Source organism: Chaetodon trifascialis, chromosome 21 (assembly GCF_039877785.1).
Source record: "Chaetodon trifascialis isolate fChaTrf1 chromosome 21, fChaTrf1.hap1, whole genome shotgun sequence".
Taxonomy (NCBI): domain Eukaryota; kingdom Metazoa; phylum Chordata; class Actinopteri; order Chaetodontiformes; family Chaetodontidae; genus Chaetodon; species Chaetodon trifascialis.
Window position 1 is genome coordinate 11496998 of NC_092076.1, and position 18313 is coordinate 11515310.

General features: G+C 41.3%; 4 protein-coding genes across 8 annotated transcripts in view; 1 reads left to right on the plus strand and 3 right to left on the minus strand.

Annotated features, from left to right (window-relative positions):
• The window catches only part of syt5b (synaptotagmin Vb), a 28762-nt gene extending 15242 nt beyond the window's left edge, over positions 1 to 13520 (minus strand). The window contains exons 1-9 of one of the 2 annotated variants that reach the window (XR_011603480.1): positions 13361 to 13520; positions 12201 to 12404; positions 10728 to 10903; positions 10544 to 10642; positions 10228 to 10395; positions 9700 to 9867; positions 9431 to 9548; positions 9174 to 9307; positions 8462 to 9080 (exon numbers count right to left, since the gene is read on the minus strand). Coding sequence is in view for 1 of the 2 variants with exons in the window: in XM_070990872.1 (XP_070846973.1) it covers positions 8871 to 9080; positions 9174 to 9307; positions 9431 to 9548; positions 9700 to 9867; positions 10228 to 10395; positions 10544 to 10642; positions 10728 to 10903; positions 12201 to 12399 (1272 nt within the window). In the remaining variant the exon portion in view is untranslated. Of the gene's footprint in view, positions 1 to 8367; positions 9081 to 9173; positions 9308 to 9430; positions 9549 to 9699; positions 9868 to 10227; positions 10396 to 10543; positions 10643 to 10727; positions 10904 to 12200; positions 12405 to 13360 lie in introns of those variants that run through there. The other variant, XM_070990872.1, reaches the window with a different exon arrangement.
• On the plus strand, positions 569 to 3785 carry LOC139349854 (troponin T, slow skeletal muscle-like). Of its 2 annotated transcripts, none has more exons than XM_070990874.1 (12): positions 569 to 869; positions 976 to 989; positions 1082 to 1108; positions 1553 to 1571; positions 1660 to 1720; positions 1823 to 1939; positions 2393 to 2470; positions 2583 to 2696; positions 2780 to 2889; positions 3075 to 3165; positions 3254 to 3294; positions 3581 to 3785. In XM_070990874.1, the coding sequence occupies exons 1-12, from the start codon at positions 793 to 795 to the stop codon at positions 3624 to 3626; spliced, it is 795 nt and encodes a 264-aa protein (XP_070846975.1). In that variant the 5' UTR covers positions 569 to 792; the 3' UTR covers positions 3627 to 3785. The 2 variants fall into 2 exon arrangements, with proteins under 2 accessions (XP_070846975.1, XP_070846976.1); XM_070990875.1 differs by having other exon boundaries at positions 1556 to 1571.
• On the minus strand, positions 3863 to 7707 carry LOC139349851 (dynein axonemal assembly factor 3-like). Its single transcript, XM_070990871.1, has 11 exons — positions 7626 to 7707; positions 6540 to 6646; positions 6357 to 6450; positions 6108 to 6262; positions 5782 to 5961; positions 5529 to 5651; positions 5318 to 5440; positions 5079 to 5223; positions 4651 to 4765; positions 4375 to 4449; positions 3863 to 4173 (listed from the first exon to the last, which is right to left on the minus strand). Exons 1-11 carry the CDS (start codon positions 7705 to 7707, stop codon positions 4032 to 4034), a joined length of 1341 nt encoding a protein of 446 aa, XP_070846972.1. The 3' UTR covers positions 3863 to 4031.
• Positions 13521 to 14803: 1283 nt separating the features above from the next.
• On the minus strand, positions 14804 to 17204 carry LOC139349567 (ferritin, lower subunit). Of its 3 annotated transcripts, none has more exons than XM_070990485.1 (5): positions 16871 to 17204; positions 16061 to 16164; positions 15714 to 15860; positions 15501 to 15626; positions 14804 to 15381 (listed from the first exon to the last, which is right to left on the minus strand). In XM_070990485.1, the coding sequence occupies exons 2-5, from the start codon at positions 16160 to 16162 to the stop codon at positions 15232 to 15234; spliced, it is 525 nt and encodes a 174-aa protein (XP_070846586.1). In that variant the 5' UTR covers positions 16163 to 16164; positions 16871 to 17204; the 3' UTR covers positions 14804 to 15231. The 3 variants fall into 3 exon arrangements, with proteins under 3 accessions (XP_070846586.1, XP_070846587.1, XP_070846588.1); XM_070990486.1 differs by having other exon boundaries at positions 16851 to 17082; XM_070990487.1 differs by having other exon boundaries at positions 16304 to 17082.
• Between the last annotated feature and the right edge of the window lie 1109 nt (positions 17205 to 18313).

Sequence of the window (18313 nt, forward strand, 5' to 3'; positions counted from 1 at the left end):
ATACTCTATCTCCTTTAACAAGTCACACTAAAATACTCATACAAACTGCTGAAGTAATGGTTAGGAATGCTAAAATATTTATGGGGCTCCACACACATTTAGATGTCCCTGCAGTTCAGTGAGACTACAAGCAGATCAGATGATAATAGAGGACTTGGCGGGCGTTAATAGCAGCCAGCCAACCGGCTTAATCTCTCCAGCCCACATTCTCTCCTGTAAATCAAATTAAACAAGAAGGATTGGCCAGCTGATACTTTACTCTTATCCTGGGTAACAGGACACTGCTCCGGCCTGCTGTCCCCCCAGCCTCTTCTATTCCTAGATCATTAGCTACAAATGGCCGTCCTCCGAATCTCACTCTTTGAACAAAAGCACCGACCCGCACTGAACCTATAATGCATCTCTCATAAGTCATGAAATTTGTTCACTGTCTTATTTTTTGACATCAGGAGACAGGAGCCTTTATGAGTATTAAAGCTCAGCCATATGGAGTACCATCTAATTATGTTTAGACTCTGTAACTTTTGCTGAACACTGAACATTTTCCAGTCCGGCTGCTTTAAAAGTGTCATCATTAGGCTGACCTGACTGATCTTAAATGCTGTGTAACCAATAGAGAGGAGCCACAAAGTCCAATAAACTGATCCAGAAAAAATGCAGTAACAGGTAGATACCGATATCTGCAGTATTAAAAGTGAAGCTAAGGTTAGCCACCATAAGCTACCAGTCAAACCAGACCAAATAACGCTGTGGCAGCAAAGCTCCTCAGCGTCCCTTTCACATACTGGGCTAATGCTGCTGCACATTTCTAATTTCTATATTCATGGTTTTCTCTCCAGTGCCACTATGTCTGATTTTGAAGATCATGGGTGAGTCCAGTGAAACCGCTGAGAAAACTTTTCTACATTCACAGTACATGAGATCCTGTTGTGTCACATATCTGATGTATATTTTTAATTCTTTTTTTTTATTTAGAGGCCATCAGGAGGGTAAGGACATTCATTTATTATTAACTCAACGAAGCAGCAGTTTGATTTTTCCCTCCTCTCTTTTCACCCTCTCTCACTCTTTCTTTCTCCAGAGGAAGACGAGGAGCAGGGAGAGGGAGGTGAGACTGTGTAGATTTTATTGACCTTCCCTTAGAAGTAACACATTCAGACACACGCTATAACAGCAACAGGTCAGCGCAACCTTCAGAATGCAAATATTTATTTGCATATTATGATCCATCCAGTGTTTACTTGTCGCTCTCAGCTATGTTTTTGTAAGTGGAATGGTAAAACACGAGAACTTTGAATTTTAAATTCGACACGAATCGGCAACTTTGAACCTTAAAATGCCGCCGGGCGCAGCAGGAGAATAAAGAGCTGTTCATCTTTTGTAGGGCAGCACACAGGTCATGGTTAAGAACAGTGGACATGAAATGAGGGTTTTAAAACTCGGCCCATCACAGTTAAAGTTGTATTAATGTTTATCTGGTGCGTTTTCAAATCTAACTGTAAAAAATGAGCTAATTCACTTCTTCATTCCTGCTCTGGTTGTCATGTTGAAGAAGAACGGCCCAAATACAAGTAAGCCTACATTGGAGCACTCAACATCAAAAAATCTGATTTTGCCACACAAACATGTGTGTTGATGTGCCCTCATGTTATTTCACAGGCCACTGGTCACACAGCTCGCTGCCCCTAAAATCCCTGAGGGAGAGAGGGTAGACTTTGATGTATGTTCCTTCAAGATTGTCATTAATGGGAAAATTACATGATTGCTGCACCAAAAACAGCATTAAATAGTCTCCATCTGTGCATCTGCTGGTTTCTGTTAGGATATCCACAGAAAAAGGATGGAGAAAGACCTTCTGGAGCTGCAGACTCTGATTGATGTCCACTTCGAGCAGAGGAAGAAAGAGGAAGAGGAGCTGATCGGACTCAAGGACAGGATTGTAATGTCTTTCCCATGCTGGTTTCCTATTTATTGGTCTGAAAGAGTGAAACACTGATTATTCAGAATAATTGGGATTGAAGTGCAGCCCAGATGCCAGAATAAAGTTAAAATTGAATGTCTCATACACGTCATATCAACATTTCTACATCAGGTATCAAAGTGACGTAGCTGAGCCATGTTTGTGGTGACAAAACTGGTTATTTTAAGTCAAAACAGGATCTTTTCCTCAACCTAACAAAGTGGTTTTTGTGCCTAAAGCTAACCAGACCTAAACGCTGTTACCACATAAAATTGAAAATTTAATTGGAAGGAAAAAGTCAAATTCAAATGTAAGAAAACGCTAACATATCCATGTTTTGCATAAATGTGCAATGCCAAGATTTACTCCAGTGATCTGGTTGTGAAAGAGCCAAGTGTAAAAGTCCATCTGGCATGGTTTTTCCTGTTACAGGAGAGCCGGCGGGCAGAAAGAGCTGAGCAGCAGCGTGTGAGGGCTGAGAAAGAGCGCGACAGACAGACACGCATCGCGGTAATTAATGTTGAATCCGTGCGCGTCAATAATCTGCTCAGATCGGACCCTACACGCTATTTAAGAGCAATTTAAGTGAACTGCAGTAATCAGCTGAAGATGACTTCCACAGGAGGAGAGACAGAGGAAAGAGGATGAAGAGGCCAAGAAGAGGGCAGATGACGAAGCCAAGAAAAAGAAAGTGCTCTCCAACATGGGGGCTCACTTTGGAGGCTTCCTGGCCAAGGTCAGAATAATACACCCACAAAGTATGTGGAAAGTTCATGTGTCTGATCCTCCAGGAGAGTGAGCTGCGTTTGTTTCCTGCAGGTCGAGCAGAGGCGAGGCAAAAAGCAAACTGCCAGGGAAATCAAGAAGAAGACGCTGGCAGAGAGACGCAAGCCGCTGGCCATAGAGAACCTGAGAGAGGACGGCCTGAGGTCAGTGCAGGGTCCATTCAAAGTGATGTGTCGGATTTGGGTGCATGTGAGATAAGCATTCATTACATTTGGTGTGGGAATGGCAGCTGGGTAAGCCATTTAAAGCTGCTGCAAAGTAGCTGGTGATCTTTTATTAAGACTTCACACTTATTTTTATAAAGTGTGTTCACGCTGTTGTGTTTTAGAGAGAGAGCCAAGGAGATGTGGGATTGCATCTACCAGCTGGAGTCAGAGAAATTTGACCTAACTGAGAAGATGAAGAGGCAGAAGTATGAGGTGAGCCGTTCAACTGAGAATATACAAAAATGTATTTTAAATACAGTTAATTTGTGATGTCAGAACGTGTCTTTTTTTTTTTCCCCAGATCAACGTCCTCCTGAACAGAATCCAACATGCTCAGAAATTGTGAGTCAATCTGCTTGTGTCAAACCACCAGAGAGAAAAAGCAGAGCATTGCAGCGAGCTGCTTTGCACTGACTATGCAAACACACCACATGCCAACAGTCACATAAATAGTATGTAAGCAGGAAACACTTGCAGCTCTGAATCATTTACCGCAGCAGGATGCACTTATGTAACATATCAACATAGAGTGACGGGGCACTAACAGAAGAATAACTACTTCCCTTTCTGTCGCCAGTCAGCCACACCAGCCGGTTATTTCTGTTGTGTTTTTCTTGTGTCAATGCAGCAAAAAGGGCCACGGCAAGGGGAAGGTCGGAGGACGCTGGAAGTGAACTCACACAGGAGGCACAAAGAAACGAGGACGGTTCGCTAGTTTCAGGACGAGGGTGCAGCAACTTTGCAGATTTCATGACTGAAGCTGAGAGACATACAAGATATTTTTGTGTGGTGTTTATTGAATTACATCCACTTGCAATTGCATCTGTAATTATTAAAATGTATGCATCAAAGTAACATTTTCTATCAACGTCATTCACATTGGAAATGAAATCTGATTATTATTCGTGAAAATTCACAGCCACTACACGCAAGTTTCTGCTTACTGATCGGTAAATTTCCTTATGAAGGAAAACTAAATTCTGTCTGCATAACATCTCTTAACATGTCACTTTGACGGTCAGTCTGTTGCATGTTGTGAAGGTAAAGCTGATGACAAAGGGAGCAGAGGAAACCACTGTTTACTTCTTCCGTGGTACGAAAACAGCATGGGCGTCATCACTCCTCCCCTCATGACACGGCTCAAATTCAGCCTCCAGAGCGATGCTCCCCACTTTCTTTGCAAAGCCTGCTTCTTGCTCCTGGTTGAGGTCCAAAATGTACCTGAAACATCCACAGGAACACATGCACTTACTCTTATTATCAACTGCTCGTCAGTCAAATTAAACATGGGACATGTAGCAAATCCGAAACATCAGACACACAAAAGCGAATGCTCTGCGTTTGTCAATTACATAGTCACTGTACTCTTGGTGACTGTACTGTCACCATGGAAACAAGCCCTGTTACTATAAAAACCCTCACTTGGCCAACTCCACGATGAGCACAGCGTCTGGTGCTGCAATCTGTCTCATCATCGGGCCCAACTGGTGCACGCAGCTTTCCAGCATTGACAGAGAGGGAAACAAAAGCACAGAAGTGAAACATGTTCAGCAGTCAAACCAGAAGTCTGCTGTTGAGGTGACTGGATGCTGAGAAGACTCTATTTTAGGTTAAGTTACTGTCTTTACATTTAAGGAAATATGAAGTATTGACTCAGTAAAATGATCTTTGTCATGGTTAGAGAAAAAAATCTCTCACCTGGCTGAAGAGTAGATGATGTTGAAGAAGTGGGAGTATTTCTGTTTTTCTGGCAGTTTGTACAGTGAATCCATAGGCAGGAAGGTCACAGAGACCCCATTCAGGTGCATCAAGTCTGATGAGAGTTTTAGAAAATTACGAGCTTCAATCATCAAGTTACTGTGTGCTGCACAGAGGGAGGGGAAGTAACCTGCCATACACTGAAATGCTTAAAGACCAGCTTCCCACTTAGTTATCCTTGATGTATTCAAACATGCACATTACAACACACTCAGGCAACATTATCAAATTTAATCTTTCACCTCAGCCTGAACCTTTTTCACTGCAGGTTAAATGGCGTTTGTCATGGCCTGAACTGCTATTCTCACCTGCGCTGACACTGACAATCATCTAAAGCCACAGGGCTGCTCGCGTTAACGGCCATTTACCACTGATGGTGAGAGATTTTCGGTCGGCCTGTGGAGACGGCTCCTCTGCTTCTGTGTCTGCCTGAGAAGTAGTGGGGCAGCCCCGTCTGCTGGACAGGGACTGGAACAATGCCTGTACATTTGCAACGGAGATATCCTGGGCTGTCTGCGGATGTGAAGAAAAGACACTGTTGTTCCTCAGCATACGCACAACTTACTACTACTATGCGATAAAAGGACGTAGCTACTGTATGTTTTACCTTGATGTGTTGCCCATTCTGTGTCTTCAGGAGGCTCTTGTCGTCAGTTTCAATGCCAAAGGCGAGGTAAGGACTGGAAACAACGTCTCCCCAGTAGCCCCTGACAGCCACTTTGTCCCCTTTCTGTCCACACACACACAGATAAGTTCTTATATGGTGTTATTGCTGCACAGTGTAGAAAGGTTTTGCAGAAAAACATACAAACACTTACCTGCCTGAACACTCTGGAAGAGAGCAAACTTGCATTGGTTGTTTGGTAGACGCCTTCCCTCATTTCGAACGCCAAACCCCGCTCCCTCCATTGCACGTATTGTTGTTTGCTAATGACGCCGCACTGCAACACAGTCAGTACAGAGAGAGTGTCCATCCTTCAGTGCAACATAGAAGCATCACCTGTCCTTTGGAAAAATTTGGGCAAATGTGGGAGGCACAAACAAACAAAAGTACACCAAATACTCAAATACCCCTTTTGTGTGCAGTTTCATTGTAAGGTCCCAGTCAAAGCAGCCCCTCTTGGAGTCGTAGCGTGTTCCCAGGTGCTGCCTCACCCGATAATCCCAGGCTTTGGGCATCACAATAGATGATAAAGACTGAGGCTGGTTCCACAACTTGAATATCCTGGCCAGCTCATCTCGCTCCTTGAACTGCAAAAATATAAATATAAATTATGAAATTAGTGGACTTCCACTGAAGTTTTGTCTACTACTGAGCAGGCCTCGGTGTCTGATTTCAGGTAGAGCTCAATCCAAAAGAAACAAAGACAATAGGCTTATCTAACAAATGATTGTACCTTGAGCAGAGCTGTGTTCAGACAGGGGTGTGCGGCGGTCTCCAGTGTTTCAGTGACACACAGAGAGAGCCGCGATGCTGCACGTCTCAGCGTCTCTTCAGTCTGACTGCGGATCTCACTGTTCCCAAATAACTCCAGGAAAACCTCTGTCTTCTCTGGAAATAAAGACCATGGCCAAAATCACCTGAATGTTTAGCTTCAGTAACATGTTTACTGGACAGAGAATAATTTCACAAAAATCCCACCCACCATTATTTCCCATGCATTCCTGGGGCATCAGCGCCAGGTAGAGGAGCAGCAGCTGTCTAGCCACCTCCTCCATGCTGTTTTCTATCACCCACACCTGCAGTAGAGCAGAGAGAAGTTTGCTCACAGTGAGTGTGTTAGTTTATTCTCAGGTACCACACGATAGTTTAGCAGGCTGAGGCTCACATGAAGGCTTTCTCCATTCTGCAAACCGGCAATGGTCTTCAAAATATGTCGTGGATCTCCACTGCCAAGCAGCAAAACGTTGACATCCCCTTGAAGTCTCACAGGCCCTAAGCACAGACCGAGAAAGTGCACAATAGTTCCAACACACTCTACTTTGAGGGCTAACTTCAACAGTCTGTCAGTGCCAAATTAAACGTCTGTAGCAGAGTATTAAAAGTTGGTATTGGATGTATGTTCAGATTCGTAGTCTTGTCTTCTGGTGAGCTATACTATAAGTGATGTATAATTCATAATTTTGCCGACTTTTGACTGTATTATGTTGTGTTCTTCAACAGCTGTCTCCATTAAATCATAATTTATTCTTGAACGAAAAATTAAATTTTTGTGGGCCCCAAAGTAAGGCACTGAAGGCACTGTCAGTACTATATAAAACATTTAAAAGATAGTCCAACCTTGGCAATACAAGCACTTCATTATCTGGTGCAATAACACTGCAGCAGATACTGACAGGAAATATTAGGGACTATCACTGCTGTGGGCAGGCATAGTTTGAGGACATAGTTTGGTTAAACAAATATATAAACTCAACTCATTTGAATATCTAATATACTGTATACAGATTGTTTCAGTGTTCATGGCCGATCTGTGTGGTTAAGTGTTAAACCTCGTGTTGTTTTCCACAGCTGTTATTCTAATGCATTTTCCACTAGTATAGCAGTAGCAAAATAAAAAAATAAATACTCCATTACAAGTGAAAGTCTTGCATTTAAAAACTTTTGGAAAAGTACAAAACAAAAATAACACGTGTCAGAAGTGAGAGTCCTCGTCATTCACAATGGCCCCCGTTTAATGTTTAGTGTTTAATCTGAAAAATAACAACTGATGAGTAAAAAGCATCATTTTTCTGTGTTGAAGTAGAAGCATAAAGCAGAATTAAAGTAAAATACTTAAGTTGAGTTCATGAGTAAAATGTACTTAATTGGAAAAATAAAATGTACTTAGTTGTTTTCCAACACTCGATGAAATCATCACTGCTCTGACGCACGTGTGTAGGACCAGATATCCTCGTGCACCTAAGGCTCTCACCCATACTGAGCAGGTCGCGCGCAGGACTGAAACCCCACCAAGTAATGCAGCCCACGCCCTCAGACAGCCGTCCAGCACTCATCCTGTAAGGGCCCGAAAGAAAGTCAAAACAGCCGTACACCTGACTGTAAGTGGTTTATATCATGATTCAATCAGCAGGGATAATTTTACATGTCTTCACAGTGTCACCTGGTCCAGTGTTCATGTGAGGTAGCTTAGCTTAGCACAAACCGTAACTAACGCGAGCTAACGGTTTAAACAACATTTTATGCTAGCGTTATCAATTAAGACGTGATCCAGGTCACAAAGCCGTCTCTAACCTCAATATGGTGATAAAACATGTCATAAGCTCCGACCAGATATTATCAGTTGAAACAAAAATGATGGGAAAAAAAACTCACCTCACAGAATATATTATAACAGAGACGCCTCTCAGAGACAGAAAGTTTGGGTTCTGTTGCTAAGCGACAGTTTCTAAATGAGGAAGACAGACCCTATCGGACCGGAAGCTATTTTTCCCTAGGATGGCGAAGGCGTTATCCGCCCTACTCCTCTGATTGGCTAGTGGGTTGGTTAGGTGAATGATAATTTGTTAAGGTAATATCAAAGTAATCCAATCACAGACATAGTAGGATGGGCTATGCCTTCGCCCTTTTAGGAAAAAACACGGCGGGGTTTGACAGGTAAACTGAGATAACCCATTGGTCTTAATTTAATCAAAGGTCAGACAGAAAGAGAAGCATTGATGCGAAACTGTCCATTGTGGTTTTATTTGCATTTGAAAAGATCCAGAGCATTACAGCAGGCATTTTCAGGACTCTGTTGCACCACAACACTGCAAAATGATCAAAGGCCCAGTGTACATACTATGAGATGTGGAAGCTCTACCACGTGTTCAAAGTCAACTAAACTTTCAGAACACAGTCATTCTGAAATTTTGCCAGATTTTACCAGGTCCATGTATGAGCATACACAAAACATGCACATTTACAGATACGTTTTACAAGTATACAAGTACAGAGTCATATTGGTTTACAGTGTAAGGAAAACAGGGGAAGCCTTGGTTTTAACAACAACCAAATATTAAAAAAAGTCTGTACACCTCACATACACACGCATGTTCACACATACACACATTAAATTATCTTAGAAACAAAATCAAATATAGAACATCCAGATTGACAAAACATCAGGAACGACAGGAAGTAACATCATCAATACATGATACATGAACAAGGTGCAAGTCTAACGAGGTTTCGCTTTGACTGCCGCATCAACTTCTTCTTCTGGCAGGAGAGTGTGCCACTGGGCTACTGGACGTCTTGGATTGGCAAGCATATCTGACCAGTGGCGCAGGCCAACTCCTGTAGCTCCATAACCCATGAAGGTCTTTCCAATTGGGTCATTGCTCCCAAGTTTATCATAGTCAAACACAGTGATGACCACCTGCACTTTCTGAGAGAGAAAGAAAGGTGTGTTATCAAATCATTCCTCACATCAACACTGAGTGTCAGTTAAATTGCAAATTGATATGAAGACACAGCCTACCTGTATCTGTTCAAAGGGAACATCAAAGCTGAAACTCTCATTAAAGTAAGGATTGAGCGTGTTTTTCTTGACTGTCGTCTTTTTCTTCTTAATCCGTTTCCCATTTTGCTGCAGAACAATCTTCACATACGGATCTTATGGAAGAGGGAAAGAGGGTCATATGGTTGTGTTTTTCACATGTTTGCTGAAGTAGCCCATTCTAATGAGCGATGAAGCAAACATCTAACATAATAGTAAGTGGCAAGAAATTGAATTACCTGATAAGCCACCGACGTCCATTTTCTTCAGATTCTTTGCCTCCATAATGTTCACCGTCAGTTTTCCAGCAGTGGGTACGTAACGTAAAGAAATGCAAATATCGCCAAGCTTTTCTTGCTGAAAGGAAAATATTATGGATTACCGTCATGTACTATTAACTTAAATTGAAGACATATTTTATTAAGCTGCTGATTATCACAATTTCTATCAAAATATTTATCTTAACATTAACTGACACAAGGTTGAATCAAGACACAATATATCATACCTCCTCCTTCTCACCACTCTCCAAGTCTCTCCATTGCTGCATTGGCTGGCCCAAATCAACACTGTTCATTGGAATCTTTATCTCACCAATCATATCGTGCTTGGAGAAACGATCAAAGTCAAAAACTTGCAGCACCAAAGTCTTTCCACCCAACTCTGCGTATGGGATCTAGAAAGAGATGTTGGTAGGTTCAATAGGTGAGGGTAGACAATTTTGTTGACAGTACATGTAGGAAAACTGACAAATCCAGACACAACAAAGAACATTTAGTGACAGGACACTCAAAAACATACTGCAATGTGTGGGGAGGGATACCTTGACAGACGCCATTCAAGGAATGAAAGACTAAAGACGAGGGGAAGTAGAGACATAGGCCACACTTCTGCCTCATGAGGGTAAAAAGTGATATGTCACCAACAACCTGGAACACCAACACAAGCTGTGACAGAGACATAAAGACAAGAGAAAGAACAAACGAAACACAGACAACGTCAAGTTGACAAGAGCATGATGTCAGGAATGTGGTACCTTGAAGATGAAAGTCTCATTGAAAACAGGGCATAAATTCTTGCGCTGAACTTTGGTCTCATACTTCTTCTTTTTGTCTGGCAACAAAAAGACTTTGACATAGGGGTCTGAGGTTCCCCCCATGTCCATAGCAGCCAGGTCTTGAGCCTGAAGGATACCCACTATAAGCTTGAGAGGAAAGAGGACAATCGTCAGGATAAGCAGTGAAAGGCAAAACTCTGAGTGGTCATGAAAAGAGTCTATAGATCTGTTTCTGATAGGTATTTGCTGGTCCCTATATTTGATGATAATGATTTTGTGTTCACACAGGACCTACCTGGGAGTCTGTGAAGTTGTAGTCCAACGAGAACTCCAGCTTACCCAACTTTTCCTGTTCTTTCTCCTCTTCCTCCCCTTCCTTCTTCACCTCCCCCTCCTGAGAGATAAAAACATCAGAGGTTCTTCATCACGAGGATAAGAAGGTGAGATTATTTAATAATGGTTCACTGGAAGTCACATACCTTCTCTCCAGTCTCTCCTTCACCTTCCTTTTCCTTTCTGCGACGGCCTGTCTTCCTCTCCCTCACTTTCTTTGGCTTTTTCTTTTTCCCGAAGCATTTTTTGAAAACACAGAAGATGAAGCATGCCACCAAGACCAGGACCACCACAACAATGGCTCCCACTGCCCACATTGGAACTGCAAAATAGAGGTAAATTCACTCATCAGTATTCACTGTGTGCAGAAAGGGAATGTGCCTATTATGGTAGAAAGGAGTGGGTGTCTGATCCCCTGATGTCCCGTGCATTCACAATATTAGAAAAAATGTATGGAAAAATCCCAACCCTCGAATAACAATGACAAAACCCCCAACAAAACAAAAAAATAAACAAACAGAAAAACATGTTTGAATCCGACATTTAAGTAGACATCTTAACTTTTAAACACGAAGGCTTTGTTAAAGCTTGTTGGTCTTATACATCTGGATTTTCAAGAGGATTTAAATCTTTCACATCTTGAGATTACATAAAAGAAAAATCCACTTTCATTGGTCAGTCTACTCCTATAGTCTAAATCAGCTCCAAATATCCAACATAAACTGCTTGGAAACGGAGCCAAGGGAGTAATCCATCATATCATTGAAATAAAATATGATACTATTGAAATAGAATATGATGCTTCTTACAACAGAAGATTGGAGGCTTCTTTTAAGCATACCTACATTGACGTTAACATTTTTTAAGCACTTGTTTATCTAGGGACGGTTTGCTGAGCACACATGTAGTTGTCAGCAACACCCTTCACCACAATCTGATAATAACACACTCCCAGTTGGGAGTGGCCCTGTACAACAGTCCCCAGCAGTGTAGTTCATCATTAAGTGCTACACTCAAAGCACCTCAGTAGTTGTTAACAGAAAAAAACACTCGTTCAGTTTTTCCACTTCGATTTTCATAGAGAGAAACATTGAAAATTGTTGTTTGTATAATGACCAAGAAAAGAAGCTCATATTACATTAAAGTCATTCCTTGTACTATACTCTCTTAATGGCTTAGTCTGTAGTGGAATGTAATTCAGTAAATGTACTGGTTACTGTGCAGATTTAGATTACTAATACAAAATGCAATTTAATTAATAAAATATGATGTACTGTTACAGGTTAAGCTACCCAGCGGCACATAAAGCCATTCACATTAGCCCCACCTTTACCAGCTGCAACATTAAAGTGACGTTTACATTAAACACGTAGTACGGTATGTAATTTCTGCCATGAGGGGTCTGTCAATCAAAACAATAACAAAGGTTTGATGGAGTCATGAAGTATTGCACCACAGTAAACAATAGAGAGGCTACTAGCTAGTTTGCCATCGTCCTTCCTCGCTCTCTGATGCATCATCTGGTATTTCCACTTGCAAGTAATAACCAAAGATAAAGTTTATTCCAACAAACGAATAAAAAAGTGTGATTTTTCCTGCGAATTCTAGGAGTGACTTACTTGGCAGATGACCAAGTTCATTCATGAACTTCTCCTTCATGTGGTTGTAGTCGTGGCCGGGGTGATGTTCTGAATGGGAGTGCTCATGGTGTTCTGTATGGGAGTGCTCATGATGAACTGGCTCTGTTGCTTCCTCTGGCTGTGGTTCGGGTGGCTCCGCAGCCCTCCGGGCCCGGACCCCAGCACTGCCCAACCTCATGTCAGCTGTAAAGACCATCAAAATCAGTGCAGTTAATTATGTGTTGTTGGTTTGTTATGTTCTCTGCTGGCCCCTACAGCAGCACATAACACAACTTCGTATGTAAGCTGTGTAATTCCTATGTCCATGCATTGCAGTACAATTCAAGAGCGTAGGACATCTCTCAGCCAGATGCTCAACATGGCTGACCCTAATCCCTCTGTTACTCTCATTCTCTCTGTCATCTCCCCTGCCCCATAACCCATGCTTTCACGCCGTTTGTCCCATCCCCATTTTTCTCTCGTCAATGTCTCTGCATGTAACTGGATTAAACTCTGGCACTACAATATTAATCCAAAATCCCAGATCCTCAAAGCTTAAATAAATTCGGAGTTGGTCTCCTCCCTCAATTTTCCTCCCTTGGAGAGTTTACTGGAATGACGATTGCCTTTTATTAAGATATTTCAAAGGATGGCAAGTGGACTTTGGCCAAGATTTAGAGGAAACCCTGATCTTTTTATTTGTAGTTTTCATAAATATTTATTCCCATACTATTCAAAATACGAAAATATAATGTACATGAAAAGTAACATTTTTTGTTGGAATCACAGACATTTCTCATTGGCAATTTTCACATTTGTCTAGTTGCAATTGCTTTTTAATAGAGGATGTTGAATGAAATGTAAACATTATTGGTGTCTGTTCACATGTATAGATAACTCTTATCAGCCGTTTAAAAGGGTTGGTGATTTGGTTCAGTCATAGGAAATTACAGACAAATCATTCACATCAAAAGCACCTATCAACAGATTAACTAGTTCTTTAACTGGCTGTGTTCACAAACCAAATGAGATTTTATCATTAAAATAACTGAATTTAAAAAAGTCTATTTTTTTCTGACCGGTAATTTTTTTTTTTTTTTTTTTCATCTCGCACTTAATCGAAACAGAAATGTTTAAAATCTGATGTATGTTTATCTTACCTGTTGATATGTTCCTTTAATTTCCTCTATACGAAAAGAGCTTTTGGAGCAACTTTCAGTTCAAAGTGTATTTCTTGTTGCTTCCCCTTTGGCCTGTTGGAGCCCTCACAATCGCAAGCCCATTGTTCCTTCTGTACGCCACTGACTCTGACTGGCAGGCTCCCTGCAACCCTTTCCATCAAAGCTAAAACGCTGGCAAATCACTAGAGCAGTGTTGTGATTTAATCCCCCCTTCCCCTCCTCCCGATATTAGAATGCTGAAAACACATCTGTTGCTTCGTGTCTCTGACTGAAGATCCATAAAAAGCAACAGTTACCTTTTCTTACGTTATACAACTCCTCCATTGCTCACAATCTCAATTGCGTTTAACAATTTATGGCTTCTCCTTGAGTAGGAAAAGTGACTGTTCATTAGACTGATGAGACATGGCAGTAGTGGTTGTGTTTATCCATTAGATTGAGATTGTAGTACATCCGGCTCTCCACTAATCCCTTCAGCATAGCTGTCCTCGCAGTCAGTCGTCAATCTACCAACAACTTTCACTGAGAGTGGATATTCCATCCTCCCATCCCTTGGCTTACCATTTTACTGTACAAAACATATAGCCGTATTTAGAGCTCTGTCAACTGTAATCCTCAGGCATGCTGCCACGTGTTTGCACTGCTGCATCTGGAGATCTCAGTGGATCCAATCCAACATTCAACAGCCTCCTCCACTAGCTAATTTACTCACTGCAGAGGGTGAACAACAAAAAATGAATATTGTGAGCTTTAGAGCATTTACTGCAGGACTGGTATACTTGGTTGCATTATATTTCCCCTTTTGTGTGCAGGACAGTGTCTTGTCAACATATGGTTTTTGTAATCTGCGATGTCAGCTAATTAACAGGACCTTTTTTTCTCCTCTGAGGACACGAACTTTAAAGTACACACAACAATAGTGGAGATCACTTTAATTATACCCTACTGGTGTTCTGTAAACATTGTAGCATGTTCTTATTCAGTCAGAAAATTTTCTCTTGGTCAAAGAAATTTTTTTATCCAAACAAATCACTCAACAAATCAAGATCTTTTTTTCCCCCCACAACTGTAGGTTTCATTTCTGAAGTGTGCTGCAGGACTGTGTTGCTAGATGGCAAGCACTCCGTTGACAAACAGTACTTCTGCAACTGAATCTTATCTTTGCTGGAACATGTAATTTACTAAGAAGCAGTATGGGCATTTTTAACCACAAGCTGTCTGGTTGCCTAATGTTAAACATTAAGCTTCAAACCAACAGTGAGTAAGCAAAGTCCCACTGGTATCTTTACAGTGTTCTATAGGTGCAGACATGACATTTGGAAATGCACAGAAAGTGTGACATGAGACGACTGTCTGAACAACTGGACATTCAGTTAAACTGGTTGTAAAAAAAAAAAAAAAAAAAAGCAGAAAAGACAAAAATGTCACCATAATCTGACTTTATTAAGGATTTCAATATTCCAAATCTTAAACTCTTTAAATAATTTTATTTTGACTCAGAATAGTGCGTTTACATTATATTTGTGAAGGTAAAAACCTCTGACACACTGGAATGCATGACATGACACAAATGTGTAAATGGAAAAAGTGACTTGTTTTAACAGCTTAGGAAATCTGTAGTTTTTAGCACCATATTCATGAGAATTATTTTTCCACTGTGGCTTTTAAGAAAAAATTGAGGTATTTACTGTTATTTTGCTTCGAACTTCTCTTGTGCCAGTGGTACAGGAGTGAAGTTTGTGAAAATAATTTCGTAACGGAGAAGAATGCACAGCATGAGGGACTGTTGCCCTCTTGACTCCACGTATCTTTTGAAATGTGGAGCTTGTATCACTGCGCTGCTGTGACCTTTACAGAGTGTGTTTATCAAAGAGGTATTCTCCCATAGGGCCGTGCGTCTCAGACGCAGTGATGCGGCTCAGACTGCCAGCGTAATCGCCCAGCTTCTTGATGGTGTCGTGGCTGTCGATCAGAAAGTGCTGCTCAAGGAAGTCACACAGCTAGAAAAGAAGTAAGACGTAAAATAGTGAGCAAGATGTGAAACAGTCCTAGAAAAGGATGCAGTTCATATTTAATAAATCCTCCAAGTGGCAGTTATATCTAACAGTGCCACACTTACATGAGGGTCAGTGTGGGTGCCAGCTCTCCGGTGCACCTCAAGGATACATGTGTTCATGGACTTCTGGTAGTCCAGGGAAAAGGACATTGCATCCAGACCACCTCTCCAATCCTCTCTACTTGGTTTCTAGAACAGAACATTACTTGGATAAACGTATGCACCATGACAAGTCGTAACAATCAGGACTTGAAAAACTGGACATTGTGGACTTACGGCGATAGTCTGAAGCAAAATTCGTCCTCCTCTCATGTTCTGATATTCCAGCAGCTTCTCGGCCTGTTCTCTCTCTTTCGTTGAGCGCTCCAGGAAAAAACTGGAGAATTTTGGCAAGGCAACATCATCCCTGTCAAAATACATCCCCTAGAAAGATGAGAGAAGCACTGTATTTAGGGATTACAGAGCAGACGTGGGGGAAAAAGAGGATTCCTCGCAAAGGGGGGAAAAATCTGTCGTTTTACATCAATGCAAAAACTGGATTTAAATAGATTACATAACAAATGCTATTAGTCATTCACGGACCATACTGCTGTGGATTAACGTTATTATTACAGAAATTGTACCAGAGAAAGGTAGGTGTAAGATGCATTGAGCTTGAGGTTGATGAGTTTATTGATGTCTCCTTCGGTCTCCGCGTGGAAGTTTTGTTTTACCACAGACTGCATTTCTGAAAAAAAGAAGAAAAAAGAAAACACTATTAGCGGAAATCACAGCCAGTTTAGATAAAACTATAGCTCAACTAAAACCGAAGCAAGGCTCAAGTTTTGTAGCAGAAAACAGTCCAGAGGAAAAAGACATCACGCTACCTTTCCTTTCTCGGCCGGCTCTCTTTGTTAACAAACACCTTTGTTCACTCGTCCTCTGCACTGAGCTCCCCAAAGCTCTGCACTTGTGTTTGTCGGCTTTTAAGCAGCCGGTGATTAACAGCTTCAGTAAAACATCAGCCAGACTGGCGTCATGTGTTCTAAAGTGAATGGAGTTCAAGTGGGTTGTAACGTCTCTATCCAAGTGAGGGTTACAGTAACGTTAGCATGTTTTGTTAGCTGCCATAGTGGACTGAAGTTAACTTAACGTCGCCTGGATAACGCCAGTTCAAGTCACTTACAACATTAAGTTTCCCACAAAAGCTCAGACTTCAGCTCGTTTGTTCAAAGCACTTAAACCAAGACCTAGCTACTAACACTAGCTTAACGAGTCAACGCTGACAGCTAGCCGAAGTTGCATGGTGAGTGTTTAGCTAACGTTAGCATCAACCAAACATTTTGTAACTTAACATCAGATAACGCTTATGTAAGCTGAGCCAGGCCATGGCTAAGATTTAACGCTAGTTAGCTTATTGCAGGTCAGTATTACCTTTGCTTTTTATTACTCACTTGTCACGTCTGTAGAGGCTGCTGCCAGTACTCTAGCTGGCCTTATCGTCTTGTTTACACAGCACGTAACAGCGATCCTCCCCCGGCTAACGTTAGCTCCTTAGCTCAGCTGTGTGTTCGCATCCTCTGTGCATCTCTACTGCCACCTTTTGTTTGTATGGGACGCATGGCGTATTTCAATGACGGCGTTCAACCCAATCTGAACAAAATGCGTAAGCATCCGAACGATGGGAAGCTGGTGGATGTCCTGGAGGAGGGGGTGATGTGGTGGCAGGAGACAGGGTCCACAGTTACAGTATGTACGTGCTGCAGCATGCTGAGAGTCTGGGAGGGTGGATCAAACAAGCAGTGACTGAAACAGCTGTAATAAAAGTTATGGGTGAGCTTCTCAGCTTCAGTCAAACAGTAAACAGCACCCTGTCGGGAGAATCAAGAGCACGTCAAAGAACCATTGAATTGTATGATTTTGTATTGCATTTTTAGACCTTTTTCTCTTCAACGTCTCAAATTGAGAGCGATGTGACATTTTTTTCTGTATTTGCACAAATATGTTCTGTATTTTTACTGCAGTAAAGTCGTTTTGTGTTCAAAGGATTGAGTTACATCAAACTAAATAGATAAATCAATTCTGTGCGGTTTTAATATTATTTTTTTCCCCCCCAATATGGCTAATTTGTGGTACTAGCAGTCAGGACGGAGCTATAGGTTTGTTTAGCCAACCACCACATAACCGATATAAGTGGAAACTTGATTAATTTTAAGGTTTGTATGGGTTAAGACTCAAAAAACATGAGCACCATGTTGAATGTGAATTTTAGTAACTTTAGAGTGCAGGTCTGAAAATGTTATGAAAAGCAAATTATCATGAAGACAGGGACCAAATATCATAAGATATTTTTAAAACAAGCACTATTTATGTTCAATAACTAATACAGAAGGTCATTATAGTTGTTCTGTTAAAGAGTGACATTACATACAATTCAAGGATTGTGGAAAAGGATGATAATTAGAAAAGCCAACTTCCTCCTCATGTTTCCCCAATACAGATACTGGATGATGTGTGCGATATAATAGTAATTTCAAAGTGCTGGACCATGATATGAGACCATAAATGCTGTCCTGAAAAAATGTGTTGATGATGTTTTCTGTTCACAGTTCCTGATAGATTGCAACCACATGGAAGCTATAAATATTACTGCCTCCTGAGACAATGCAAAGAAACCAAATGCAAATCAGCTGTTCTGTGAAACCAGCCCAACTGAAGAGACTTAGTAGTGATTTAAACTAAAAAAAATCATAAAATAAGATACATTTTAAATAGTTGAAAACACACTCGTGAAGGTGCAAAGGCAGTCACAAACGTTCAAATGCTGTAACTACCATAAAGCAAATATAACTGGCCTACCGCCAATAAATATGTAAAACGGACACACTTTGACCGTT

Excerpts from the sequence above, each read along its gene's own strand:
- LOC139349854 (XM_070990874.1), top strand. The coding sequence starts at position 793 with ATGCTGCTGCACATTTCTAATTTCTATATTCATGGTTTTCTCTCCAGT. Across the intron at positions 1,721-1,822 it reads GAGAGAGGGTAGACTTTGAT|GATATCCACAGAAAAAGGAT; the intron begins GTATGTTCCTTC and ends GGTTTCTGTTAG. Across the intron at positions 2,697-2,779 it reads TTGGAGGCTTCCTGGCCAAG|GTCGAGCAGAGGCGAGGCAA; the intron begins GTCAGAATAATA and ends TGTTTCCTGCAG.
- LOC139349851 (XM_070990871.1), bottom strand. The coding sequence starts at position 7,707 with ATGAGTGCTGGACGGCTGTCTGAGGGCGTGGGCTGCATTACTTGGTGG. Across the intron at positions 6,647-7,625 it reads GCGCGACCTGCTCAGTATGG|GGCCTGTGAGACTTCAAGGG; the intron begins GTGAGAGCCTTA and ends GTCTGTGCTTAG. Across the intron at positions 5,224-5,317 it reads AGAATGGGCAACACATCAAG|ACAGCCCAGGATATCTCCGT; the intron begins GTAAAACATACA and ends TCACATCCGCAG.
- LOC139349567 (XM_070990485.1), bottom strand. The coding sequence starts at position 16,162 with ATGCAGTCTGTGGTAAAACAAAACTTCCACGCGGAGACCGAAGGAGAC. Across the intron at positions 15,627-15,713 it reads TTTTGCTTCAGACTATCGCC|AAACCAAGTAGAGAGGATTG; the intron begins GTAAGTCCACAA and ends GTTCTGTTCTAG. Across the intron at positions 15,382-15,500 it reads GCACCCACACTGACCCTCAT|CTGTGTGACTTCCTTGAGCA; the intron begins GTAAGTGTGGCA and ends CTTCTTTTCTAG.